The sequence below is a fragment of the Echinops telfairi genome, unplaced genomic scaffold (assembly GCF_000313985.2).
Source record: "Echinops telfairi isolate 266 unplaced genomic scaffold, ASM31398v2 ScPeMD7_6273;HRSCAF=7185, whole genome shotgun sequence".
Classification (NCBI taxonomy): Eukaryota; Metazoa; Chordata; class Mammalia; order Afrosoricida; family Tenrecidae; genus Echinops; species Echinops telfairi.
The window spans coordinates 514,397-527,759 of NW_022110173.1; the positions used below are offsets into that span (position 1 = coordinate 514,397).

The 13,363-nt window shown below is 49.9% G+C and overlaps 1 protein-coding gene across 1 annotated transcript in view; it reads left to right on the plus strand.

Annotated features, from left to right (window-relative positions):
- Nucleotides 1–6,297: 6,297 nt before the first annotated feature.
- Nucleotides 6,298–13,363, plus strand: part of NRIP2 (nuclear receptor interacting protein 2) — a 9,578-nt gene continuing 2,512 nt past the window's right edge. Inside the window, exons 1-2 of the mRNA XM_004710480.2 lie at nucleotides 6,298–6,628; nucleotides 10,273–10,404. Of these exons, the coding sequence (XP_004710537.1) occupies nucleotides 6,437–6,628; nucleotides 10,273–10,404 (324 nt within the window). The 5' untranslated portion in view covers nucleotides 6,298–6,436. The remainder of the gene's footprint in view (nucleotides 6,629–10,272; nucleotides 10,405–13,363) is intronic.

Consider the following 13,363-nt stretch of genomic DNA (forward strand, 5'->3'; position numbering starts at 1 on the left):
TTACTCAGCACGTACTATTTGGCAGGCACAATTTTAAGAAGAGCTCCAGTAATACAGTGGTTACACATTGGGCTTCTAACTGCAGTTCAAAACCTTGAGCCACTCTGGGGGAGAAAGATCAGGTTTTCTATTCCCTTAAAGAGTTACAGTCTCGAAGCAACAAAGTCCACATGGAAGAAACACATCAGCCTGTGTGATCATGAGGTGTCAATGGGATCAGGTATTAGGCATCAAAGACCCAGAACAAAAAATCATACCAATGTGAATGAGGGTGTGTGTGGAGTGGAGACCCAAAGCCCACCCGTGGACAATTGGACGTCCCCTTACAGAAGGGTCACAAGAAAGAGATGAGCTGGTCAGGGTGCAGTATACTACTGATGAAACATGCAACTTTCCTCTAGTTTTTTAATGCTTCCTCTCCCCTCCCCCCACTATCATGACCTCAATTCTACCTTAAAAATCCAGCTAGATCAGAGCATGTACAGCTAGATCAGAGCATGTATAGATAAGATCTGGAGAAACAGGGAATCCAGGACAAATAAATCCCTCAAGACCAATAATGAGAGAATCGATACTAGGAGGGGAAAGGGAAGGTGCAGGGGGAAAAGGGGAACTGATCACAATGATCTATACATAACCCACTCCCAGGGGGACGGACAACAGAAAAGTGGGTGAAGGGAGACATCAGTCACTCAGTGTAAGACATAAAAAGTAATAATATTTTATAAATTATCAAAGGTTCATGAGGGAGGGAGAGGGAGGGAGGGGAAAAAAATGAGGAGCTGATACCAAGGGCTCAAGCAGAAAGAAAATGTTTTGAACATGATGATGGCAACGTATGTACAAATGTGCTTGACACAATGGATGGATGCATGGATTGTGATAAGAGCTATATGAACCTCTAATAAAATGATTTTTAAAAAAGAAAGATATTGGGTCAATGTAGGCTAACTCCATATCACAGTACCTGAAATATTCACTGGTACAGAATCAATCCTTTCATATAGCTGGATGCTATTTACACAAACAATGGGGGTTAATTGTCAGGGAAAATTTATAGCAATAATCATTGAGAATGTCAGTCACAGGTTTGCCAGAATAATACACATGTAATAATGTATAATAATAACAATACATTAACACATTATTAATGTATTGATTATTAATTAATGTACTAATGTTAAAACTACATCAGTAATAATACATTATTATAATTAATTAAAAATAATTAAGCCCAGAGCATATAGGGCATTGATGTAGCAAGATTGATAAAATTACAGTTAGTTTCTGTCCTTGATTGTTCTGATAATTATATTTTTCTAAATAAGGGTGTTCATAATACCCAAATACGTATTTGTTTCATCCGTAGATTTTTGGTGATTTCTTTTTATTTCCATAGTCAATCTAATCTGAGATTTGTCCATTTTGTTTTCTAACAATAAACATCTGATTTAAAACAACAAAACAATCTCAGAAGCTCCTGTGGTAGTTCTGCCCTGGTTCTACAGAGTTACCATGGGTTGGAATCAACTCTACGACTACAAATATGGTGTTTTGAGAGAAACTCACGTGGTGTAGCGGTTAAATACTCAGCTGTTAACCAAAAATTTGGTAGTTCAAACCCACCAGTTGCTCTGTGGGACAAAGATGTGCAGTCTGCTTCCATAAAGTTGTACAATGTGGAAACCCCATGAGGGCACTTCCTACTCTGCCCTGTAGGTGGAGTCCTATCGTTGGAATTGACTCTGTGGCAATGGGTTTGTTTTGAGAGATTTACGTGAATCGCTCCATTTAATCTTTGTAGCTATGACAAAGCTGGTACTGCTATAATATCCATTGTGCAGATGGGGAGCCAAATGGAAGCAGAAAAAGTTCTCAGTTATTCTGTAGTAAATGAGTGTTACTGAACTTTGTCCCCTATATCTAACCCTCATTGTTTTTAAAAATAAGATTCAGTCACTTATATTTTTAATATGTATAAGGAAATATACCCTCTATTTAAGTCTAAAAAGCTTTCCTGTTTATGAATATCCTTCTTATCTCAATCGTATTTTAAGTCCTATACTATTGACTTCTTTAGAGATACTATTAGAATTACCAAAGGCCCCATGAAGGTTACTTTTATTATCTCTCAAAAAGCTGATACTGCTGCCACCAAAGTGGAACAGGTATATGTATATATATACACCTTAGATGTATAAATAGATTTTGAGCTTATACCATAATCCCTAACCTAAGCAAGTCAGCTCTTAAGATGCGGGCCTGCACGGTACTTGCCCTCATGAAGAAATCATTGAAGACAGGGTGCTATGGAAAAGTGTGGTGAAGAAAGCAGATGGTGCCCAGCTATCAGAAAGACTAGCATCTGGGGTCTTCAAAGTTTGTCTTAAAACAAACAGCAATGTAAGTGAGGTGTCAGCTAAATACACACAGAAGAAGCACTCCAGCCTGGTGATCCGAGGACTGTGAATAATAGAATCCAAGATCAGAAGAAGGGATTGTATTAGAACTTAAATTCTGAGCTTCCGGTTTGGTTTACAGAAGTCTATGGGTGACAGTGAAAGCCCAAAATCCATTTGTAAACTCCCCAAGGGGATTAAATCTCCATTAAAGTCCCTTGGACTATTGTCCAGGAATGCGAATAGCCTTGCCTACAGAGTATATCAGAGTGAATTAATGCAGATATAGTTAGGTTGAATTTTAATATCAGATGTTTTCCCCTTTGACCTATTTTTAATTTGTTTTATTTTTTATTATTTCCAATTTTCTTTTGGACTAAGGATTTTCTAGTTTTATTTGCTATTATTAGGGTTTCTGATTTTTCATTGTATCAAATGCAGGATAGGTAAATCTATTGCGACAGTAACTAAATTAATAGTTTCTTAGTGAGGTTGAGGGGAAATGGGAAGCTAAGAACAGTGAGTACAAAAATGAAGCAAATATAAAAATAATGTTCTGTGATTGTGGTGATGATTGTACAACTCTTTTTAACATATTCAAACCATTGGCTTGTATGGCACATGAATTGTATGTCAAAAAAAGCTGTTTAAAAAAAGGTCTCAGTCTGCTTGGTTTTGCTCTGTCTTGTTTTTGTGCATGTTATTGTCTCCACAGGTCTGTCTAAATAAGATAGGCTGGATGAACAATCTGGAGGAGAAAACAACGGGACCGACGGTTCGGTGGGGACATGGGAGAAGGGGAGGTGAGGGGAAAGGAAGTGGTGTTAACAAACCCAGGGACAAGGGAACAACAAGTGATCCAAATCGATGAGGAGGAGGGTGTAGGAGGCCTGATAGGTTGTGATCAAGGGTAAGGTAACTGAGAGGAAGTACTGAAACCCAAACGAAGGCTGAGCATGATAGTGGGACAAGAGGAAAGTAAGAGGAAATAGAGGAAAGGGCTAGGAGGCAAAGGGCATTTATAGAGGTCTAAATAAAGGCATGTACATATGTAAATATATTTATATATGAGGATGTGGAAATAGATCTATGTGCATATAAGTATAGGTTTAGTATTAAGGTAGCAGAAGGACATTGGGCCTCCACTCAACTACTCCCTCAATGCAAGAATACTTTGTTCTATTAAACTGGCATTCATTCCATGATGCTCATCTTCCCGACACAATAGCTGAAGACAAAGCGGGTGCATAAGCAAATGTGGTGAAGAAAGCTGACGGAGCCCGGCTATCAAAAGATATAGCATCTGGGGTCTTAAAGACTTGAAGGTAAACAAGTGGCCATCTAGCTCAGAAGCAACAAAGCCCACATGGAAGAAGCACCCCAGCCTATGTGATCACGAGGTGTCGAAGGGATCAGGTATCAGGTATCATCAGAACAAAAAATCATATAATTGTGAATGAGGCAACTGGACATGCCCTTATGGAAGGGTCGCAAGGAGGAGATGAGCCAGTCAAGGTGTGATGTAGCAACGATGAAACATACAACTTTCCTCTACTTCCTAAATGCTTCCTCCCCTGCCCCCCCCCCCCTATCATGATGCCAATTCTACCTTGCAAGTCTGGCTAGACCAGAGGATGTACACTGGTACAGATAGGAACTGGAAATACAGGGAATCCAGGGCAGATGATTCCTTCAGGACCAGTGGTGTGAGTGGCGATACTGGGAGGATGGAGGGAGGGTGTGTTGGAAAGGGGGAACTGATTACAAGGATCTACATGTGACCTCCTCCCTGGGGATGGACAAAAGAAAAATGGGTGAAGAGAGATGTTGGACTGGGCAAGATATGACAAAATAGTAATTTATAAATTATCAAGGGTTCATGGGGGGGCGGGGGAATGAGGAGCTGATGCCAGGGGCTTAAGTGGAGAGCGGATGTTTTAAGAATGATGAGGGCAATGAATGTACAAATGTGCTTTACACAATTGATGTATGTATGGATTGTGATAAGAGTTGGATGAGCCCCTCATAAAATGATTTTTTTTAAAAGAGGAGCTGACACCAAGGGCTCAATAGAAAAGGTCTAGAAAAGAATGATGGCAACATGTGTACAAATGTGCTTGATACAACTGATGTATGGATTGTTACAAGAGCTGTAAGAGCCTCCACTAAACTGTTTTAAAAAAAAACCCTGACAGAGTTCCTGGGATCCTTGCTGGACAGCAGAGTTCTGAAAAACAGTTCCATTCCTGTCTTCAGAAAAGTGGACAGGGCCATAAGTCCATGCCCGAAATAGAATTGGCTGCCCTTAACCTTCTGCGGGCTCAAGGGAGCTGTTTGTCTAGCTTGGATAACCCATTCTATAAAGAATATCCTGGGAATTTCCTTATGTGGCAGAGCACTGACAGGGTGATTTTGATTTTGCTGGGTCAGATGAGCTCTCCTCTCCATCCCTACTATCAAAGTCAAGAATTGACTCTATTCGGGTTTGAGCCATGAACATTTAGGTGTAGAGGTATTTAAAGGCATGACAACAGTTATCAAAATGAAGGTGGACACCAGGGACTCCCCCCTCTACTGAGGTCTGGATGAGAGAGCAGGGAAGACACGTACTTTGAAGAGCAATTTGGCAGCATCCCCCAAAGACGAAGCTGTGTACCTGATGCCCAGCAATTCTGCTCCTAGGTAGCGCCTCCTCAGAGGTCCTCAATCCTCCAGAGAGCTCTGTGCCACCAGAGCTGTGCTCAGAATGTCCACAGCGGCATCGTCTGTAAGCTACAGCACATGGAGATGACCTACATGTCCTACGGGTGATGACATGTCTACACAGCGGACCAGCAGACAGCTGGTAGAGTGAAGTAATAACTAGAAGTAATAACTAGAGTGAGGTACACTTTGTGGACCAAGCTCACTAATACCAAGGGAAACGAGCCAAATGTAGCGTTATACGGACAGAGAGTCCCACACAGCTCAGTGGTTCATTGCTCGGCGTCCGTACCACACACAGGGGTACAGAGAGCAGCAAGAGAGGCTTGGGGCCGATGGAGTTCCTGGTGCAACCAGGAACCAGCAGAAGAGCGGTGGTGTGAACTCAGAACTCAGAGGCAACTTGGAAGAAAGGCCTGGCGATTTGGTTTCCAAAGGGCCCACCGCCTGGGACTGCAGTGCTGCTCTGAAACGCATCCAGTGGTCTGGAGTCAGAACTCACGTGACAGCACTGGGTTCCTGGGAATGATGACTGTCACCTTTTGGAGGGGCTCCTCGTTTGGAGGGAGGGAGCCAGGGGGGTCTCGATTACTCGTGTCAGTTTGTTTTAAAAGGCACTGGTTATTCTTTATAGTTCTCCGCAGGTTTAGAACATTCTTGTCCGGTTTTAGCTGGGCCTTTGTGTTCTGGGGTGGGGGGGAACGGGCGGTGGGCCGAGCATAGAGAGCTGCCACTGTCACCTCTGGAACCAGAACTTGCATGCTGTCTGCCAAGGTAGTCAGGGGAGACCCAGGTAAGTCAAGTCTGTCAGCGGAGGGCACTTTGAAGTGTCCCTCCTTCGTTCTGAACCCCAGGATTGGCAGCCAGGGCTACAGGCGGAGGAAGCAGCTGGGCAGCCCAGGAGGAGGACTGGAAGGGCAGAAAGCAGAGCCAGGTGCTGGCGCACATGGACGCACATGCCTGCATCCCATGCCGCACGCAGACGGAGCACGCAGACGCTTCCATTCAAGCCCGCCTTCCTGCCCACTCTGACCCCAGAGCGGGAGGCACTGCAGGGCAGCCTCCCTCCACCCCCGCCCCCCTCCTGGAGCTGGCTTTTCCCAGCAGGAGCCTCACTCCCTCTACTGCAATCTCTGGAAATTGGTGCCTGCCACGCCTGCTCCTGCACAGTATTTATTTACTCCCCCTTTCCTCCCGCCTCCACCGCCGCCGAGAGACCCTCCTGTCAGGAGAGCTGCGGTCAGGGGAGCTGCAGGGACACCAGGACACAGAGAGGACAGAGGAGGGGACCACTCAGAAGCCCTCCCCCTGCTGCTCTTCTCTCCGGAGTGGCGATGAGCACCAGGCAGGGGGCCAGAGGAGATGAGAGGGGCCACAGAGGGAGGGGACAGGAGGCAGAGCTTCGGGACAGAGCCCGCCTGAGCCAAGAGCGCCGGCTCAAACAGGCCACCCAGTTCCTGCACAAGGACTCTGCCGACCTGCTCCCCCTGGACAGCCTCAAGAGACTGGGCACCTCCAAGGACTTGGTGAGGCTGCCCCTTCCCCTCCCTGCCCCCAACCCCGATCCTGAGGATGGAGGGAGTGGGCCCCGAAGGGCAGACCCCAAACCCCTCCCTCCCTGAGTCTAGGAGAGGGACAGTCCCTCCAACATAGGGGGCTCTGCTCTGCCCTTCTCAGGCTCTTTCCTGGGGGTAGTCTGACGGGGTGGTGCCTCTGGGGGTCCCCTCCCTCTCTCTATGTCCCCTGTTTCTCCTAATAGTCCCAGGCTACTTCTTAGGAATGGGGGGGGGGGAGGGTGAGGTGTTGTGTTGCTCACTGAGAGGTTGGCAGTTCAAATTCGCCAGCTGCTCCTAGGGGAAAAGATGAGGCTGGCTGGGGGGTGGTGCCTCTGGGGGTCCCCTCCCTCTCTCTATGTCCCCTGTTTCTCCTAATAGTCCCAGGCTACTTCTTAGGAATGGGGGGGGGGGAGGGTGAAGTGTTGTGTTGCTCACTGAGAGGTTGGCAGTTCAAATTCGCCAGCTGCTCCTAGGGGAAAAGATGAGGCTGGCTGGCGGCTCCTGTGAAGACTGGCCATCTGGGGAACCCAGGGTTGCTATGAATCGGAAGAGACTCAGTGACAGTGGGTTTGCTTATGTTTTTTTTTTTTGTTTTGTTTTCTGCTGTTTAGGGGCGGGGGGCGGGGGCCCTGGTGGTGTAGTATTACACACTGGGCAGCCAACTGCCAGGTCCCCAGTTCAAAACCACCAGCCACTCCACGGGAGACAGATGAGGCTTTCTACTCCCATAGAGAGTAGTTTCTACCTCCGTAAGGAGGGGGTAGTTCTACCTTTTCCTATCAAGTCGCTATGAATTGGCATTGACTTGGTGGTAGTTTGGAGCAGAGGCCTTGTGCTCTGGGGTCAGAGTGGGCAGGCAGGTGTGTGTGTGTGTGTGTGTGTGTGTGTGTGTGTGTGTGTGTGTCTGCTTTCTTCCCTCCCAGTCTCCTCCTGGGCTGCCCAGCTGTTTCCTCCCCCACTGTAGTGCCCGGCTGCCAGAGGGGGGACGCATCCAAGTGCCCTTCACTGATAGGCTTGACTTTCCTGGCTCTCTGACCATTCCTTGCCTTTCCCCTCATAGAACCAGAGCTTTACGGGCCTCCATGCTTGCCAGAGCCTGGGGATTTCCTCTGCTCTTGAGCTAGACAGCCTGGTCTCTCTGTGGCCCTTTTAGGTAGAAAGCCCTTCCCCTCCTCTCTAGGCCTTTCCCCCCTGGAGCAGCTTTGGCATCCAGGTGGGATGCAGGCAGCCCGAGGAAGGTGAAAGGACCAGAGCCCATGTGCATATACAGCATGCCCCTCTGGCAGGTAGTGAGTGGTTCAGAGCATGGGCTTCTGAGCCACACTACTTGGGTTAAAATGCTGCCTCTGTCCCTTGGGTGTGTGGGCCAGGCACCGCACACCTCTGGTACCCGAGGAGCATGTCTAGCAGCACAGGGCTGCTGGGCTGTTGTGGGCGTCCGAGGAGGCCCGTTAATAGGAAGCGCTGGAGACCCTGCCTGGCTGGTGGTCTTGGCGCTGGCCCAAAGAGGAGGGCTTCCAAGAAATCCGAGGGGCACGGTGGGCTTGCTCCTGTGCCTGGGGACCCCTCTGAAGGCCTGAGGCCACTCGGGCTGCCCCTTGTTGAGAGGCTAGAGGCAAACCCTGCGCCTCCCTGCCTGTCCTGTCCTAGTCTCACCTTCCCACGGGCCCTGCAGCGGAGTGCCCTCCAGCACAGAGCGCAGGCCATCCCTGCTCCCACCCCAGCAGCCCCCAAAGAGGGGCAGTGATCTCAATCCAGACAGCTCCCAGGGGCCTGTTCCTGGACCAGGAAAAGCGGGAAGCACGCTCCGGTCCTTCCCCCAGGTAGGACAGGGCGAAAGCCCCCACCCTTGGAGGCCCGGCCACATCTGTCTGTTTGGCTCCAGGGAGCAGCTCTGGTCAGACACACAGCCCTGAGTGGCCCATGAAAGAGGCAGACCCAGCCTTCGGATGAGAAAGCAACTTGCAGCTTTTCACCTTCTCCCTTCTGACTTGGAGATGGTGGGGGTCCCCCCTGACAAAAGGACTCCAAAGAGTTACCTCCGTGGCCTTGAGAGCTAAGACAGCAGACCTGGGGCACCTCGACACCCCACCTCTGCCCCGCCCCAATGGTCTCCTCTCCAGAGCTACCTGCACAGCACTGGGGGGACTGGAGGCTGAGCCCATCCATCCATCCGTGGGAAAGGGGGAGGCGGGGCAGAACGTGGTGGAGAGCCCACGGTGGCTGGCCAGTCCCAGAGCTCCCAGCCCTGTTCCCAGCCCTGCGACTCCTGTTGCAGCCTTGCTGGCGGGCAGCAGTCTCAGGGGGCTCTTTACGCCAAGGCTATGAAAACAATCCCAGGCTCCCTTGGAGAGAGGGCAGGTGTAAGGGCAGGGAGGCCGTGCAGCCGACACTCGCAGAGCTTCACACAGACCTGACCTCAGGGCTCTCCACGCAGATGGGGAGCGGAGGCTGCAAGGGAGGTCTGTGAGAAACACGACATAGAGATGCTGACCCGGCCGGGGGTGTGCGCAGTGGGAAGGAAATGGAGGCCACAGGGGTTTCCTGCATCAGTGACAGGGTGCCCACAGAATCCCAGATTAAAATGAAACAACAAAGACTGTCTCCTCGTGAACCAAGCCTCGTTCCTGGGCGGTCGGTGGGGCTGTCGTGCAGGCTGGCCCAGAGAATGAGACCGAGGTTCAGGAAGAGGTGCACGCACGCAGAAGCAAAAGCATCCCTGGGCAGACGTGCGCGTCGAGATTATGCATCACCTTAAAATCTTTGGGCTCTATTCTGTGTGGGTGGGTGGGGGATCAGGGGGTCTCAATTGATTTCCTACATGGGGGGTGTTTTGTTTGCTTTGGTGCTTTGATGTGTATTTGAATCCCCTGGTATGTGTGTGTGTGTGTTGGGGGGGTGGAGGGTGTTAAAAATGGGACGTCCCAGTCTTTGGACCTGGCTGGTACCTGAGACACTTGCATCTCGAACAGGCTTCTAAGTGGCTGCCAGCTGCTGGTCTGAGGACTGCACTGAGAGTCCCAAGAACTGACTGCGGAGGCTTGGGGGGGGCTGCAGGCCCAGGGGTCCAAAAGGGCTGTGGTGAGGCCTGGACAAGGGCAGCGTGGGCTAGAGGGCTGGCAGGGTGGTGGGGCTGAGGAGCGAGGGCAAGCTCAAGGCCAATGCCCAGCATCTGAGGCTTGACGGCTATGACTTCTCTGCTTGGGCCATCCACCTGGGGATCTGCAGCCCGTTGGACCATGAGGCCAGAGAGGGCAACAGCAGAACAGCCTGTCAACAACGGATGTTGTCTGTAGGGACAACGTTCCCCAAGAGCATCACACCAGTTCTTGCAGTGTCCCTTCAGTCTTACGTGGACTGGCCTCCTCTTTGCATTGCTTCATTGTGGAGCAGTCTATTGAGGTCCTGGCAACACCAGCATGATTTGGGGTTTGCTGGGCTTGACGTATCCGGCTGTTGGGTTCCTTGTGTCTCTGCGACCTCCTGGCCCGTTCTCAGTCGTGTGAGACTCGGAAATGGTCGGGGGGTGTGTTTGAGCAGAGTATTCCGGAATGCAGGCGGTGGGGGGATCGAACCATAGACTTGTCTGCCTGTTGGTTTTGTGTCGGAGCCAGCAGCCCCACAGCGTGATCCAGAGGCGCCTGGTGGAGGGAAACCAGAGCCGGCTTCAGAGGGAATCTCCAGATCTCGGGAGCCGCACGGAGGTCAGCAGGACAGAGATGCCAGTTCTTCTGGTCAGCTGCAAGGTGAGAGGCCTCCCTGGGATCCGACTCTCAGGACCAGCCCTATCTGTGCCTGGGTCACCCCCTTGCTTTCATCTTTCCCCCGTGGTGGTGAGGGAAGGAGAAAGAGCCTCTCCTTCTAGCCTGGACCTCAACTTGGGGGCTTGTATCTTCTCTGGAGGTCCTGGAGGTCCTGTAGGCAGATGGTTAACCCACGCCGTTGCCAACTTAAAGACTGGAGGGGGGGCATTGAGACTACCCAGAGGTGCCTCAGCAGAAAAGTCTGGCAGTCCCAAAGGGGTTCCTAGGCTGGCAATCTACTTTCAGGAGATCAGTCATTGAAATCTCTATGGAGTGCAGTTCTACTTTGACACACTTGGGGGTCGACATGGGTCAGAATCAACCTGAAGGCAACTGGCCCAGGAGTCTCCCTGGGTGGCACCACAGCTAAGCACTTGGCTACCAACCGGCAATCTACGTACAAAAGACCAATCACTCCGTCCTTCACAGGAGAGTCACACGGAAGGAATAAAAAAATCTAGGGAGCCAGATAGCACTGAGGAAACACACAACTAGCCTCTAGTTTTCCAAATATTTCCTCCCCTTACTATTAAGGTTTTTGTTTTACCTCATTAATCTTGTTAGCCCTGTGTATGTTCATTTGTATAACTAAGGATGTTCCATGGATGAAATCCAAGAGAGAGAACCCTTCAGAAACAGTAATGGGAGTAACGATTCCCTGAGGGTACAAGAAAGGGGTGGGGTGGGGGAAAGTGGAACTGATAGCAATGAAGACTGTGAAGCCCCACTAGAGGGGAACGAGTAACAGAATTGCAGGTAAATGGATACATTGGATGGTGTAAGATACAGCAAATAATAATAAAAAAATATAATAAGATGGGTTCCTTGGGGGTACGGTCGGGAGGGAGAGGTTAAAGGGGAGCTGATATAATCAAAGAGTTCAAGAAGAAATCAAATGTTTTGAAACTGGTGGTGGTAGCAATGGTAAAGCTATGCTTGATCTCACTGAATTATGGGTTGTTACAATATCTGTAAGAGCTTCCAATAAAATGATTCACAAAAAAATTAAAAGATCAGTCACTAAAAACCCTACGGAGGGCAATTCTACCCCAAAATACATAAGGCTGTCACCTTTATGCTCTGCCTCAATCCATCTGCCTTCTGTTCTACACAGCCCCCCTCCCCATCATTACGCCATCTCCTTCCCCTCGCAAAGCAACTTCGGCGCAACTAGAAGACTTCCGTGTACTCTACACACATGGTGGTGTGTGCACGTGTGGCTGCTGGAGCTCCCCTAGACAGAGCTCACACCCCAAGGGGATGGCCTTGTCATTTCTGAAGCGACGGGACTCTTCTTAGGAAATGCCCCTTGCTTTCCTGCCACTCTGTTTTCTCAGTGCCCCTCCTCCTGCAGGGCCCTCTGCCTGCTCCCCAGGCATTGCATGCCCATTTCCTACCATCTTCGCAAGAGTCCAGGTGTTACCTCTTCCTTGAAACCGTTTCTGATCCTCGCCCCCTCTCCGCTAACAGTCTTTCCTCCCCTTCAACCTCGAGAGCGCTTGAGTCACAACCCTTGTATAGGCCTTAAAACTTCCTACCCCGCTGTTGCTCTTCCGTGCTGCCGAGTTGAGTCTCACTCATTGTGGCCCTACAGGGCAAAGCTGCGCACCCCCATGGGGTTTCCCAGGCTGTCATCTTAATGGGGAGCAGATCACGGGGCCACAGGTGGGTTTGAACCACTGACCTTTCAGTCACTGGGTGAGCGCCAAGACTCCCCCTTTTACCATATAGTAGGCTACAGTATACAATTCAAGACGCCCTTTCCAGTCGCTTACCGAGGCATGTAGAAGAATGAGAAGTCTGCATATGCTTCTCTGTATCCCAAGGACATGGCACAATGTCTGCATGTACTTCCTCGTCCAAAAGGAAGGTGTCTTCCTTTCTTACTAATGATGGGCCTCCTGGCCACTCACTTCCGAGTTTCCCAACCAGGGATCCGTGGTCCTGCCCCTCCCTCCTCCACTCGGATCTGCCACCCTCCACCTCCCAAGCGTGCCCACAAACAAGTTTGTTGTGTTGGGCCAACCTTCCCCAAACCCAGAGACTCATGTTTGACTCCTCAATCGGGGAGGCGACTTTCTCTCAATCGTGCGCATCCGAGGAGCCCTGGTGGCACTTCCGGGTAGGCCCTGGGCTGCTCACTTGAGGCTGGAGGTGTAGACCCACAAAAGATGAGGCTGCCTGCTCCCATAAAGCCTGACCGCCGTGGAAACCCTACCGAGGGTCAACATGAATCCAAACCAAGTAGAGGGGTGTGTGGTTGGCGCGCATCCCAGAAACATTACTCGGCAAGACCTGGCCCCTTCTCTCCACTCATTTTCTTTTAGGTCTGCCTCTATGAATGCTCATTTTTAATGGGGCTGTTAGTCTCTGATCATTGGGGTGAGCTTCCTGGGATTCTAATTGTTCTCTATTGCATTTAGGAAAAACAATCCTTAAGGTATGGTTTTGTTTCCCTTCAAGCAAGAACTTTCCTCTCCATTTTCCCTACAGCACCTCCCAAGGACCATGCATTTCCTTGAATGTTTACACCATTTTTTTTTCCTTTTCCAACCTTGCAAACCACTGCAGGAGATAATTTTCTTGAGCAGCAAACGCACTCTTGTGTTCGTCTGTCCTTCTTAAAGCCAAGCAACTTCATCGGCCACACACAGCTGTTTGGACTTTCTTTCTAATTTCCCTTCCTCAAACATGCTAGTTTCATGCCAGACAACCTATCGGGTCTTGTAGCAGAGACAACCCACTCGTTCTATCAGAGAATTGGGGTGAAAGCCTGTCTGCCCCCTGGCCCATGATGATGGGGATCACTAGCTCCGCACGGCGAGCCACCAGTGGCACTTCGGAGACTGGCCAATCCAGAGCGAGTGAGCACAACCCAGCCCCTCCTCCTCGGTGCGGAGCC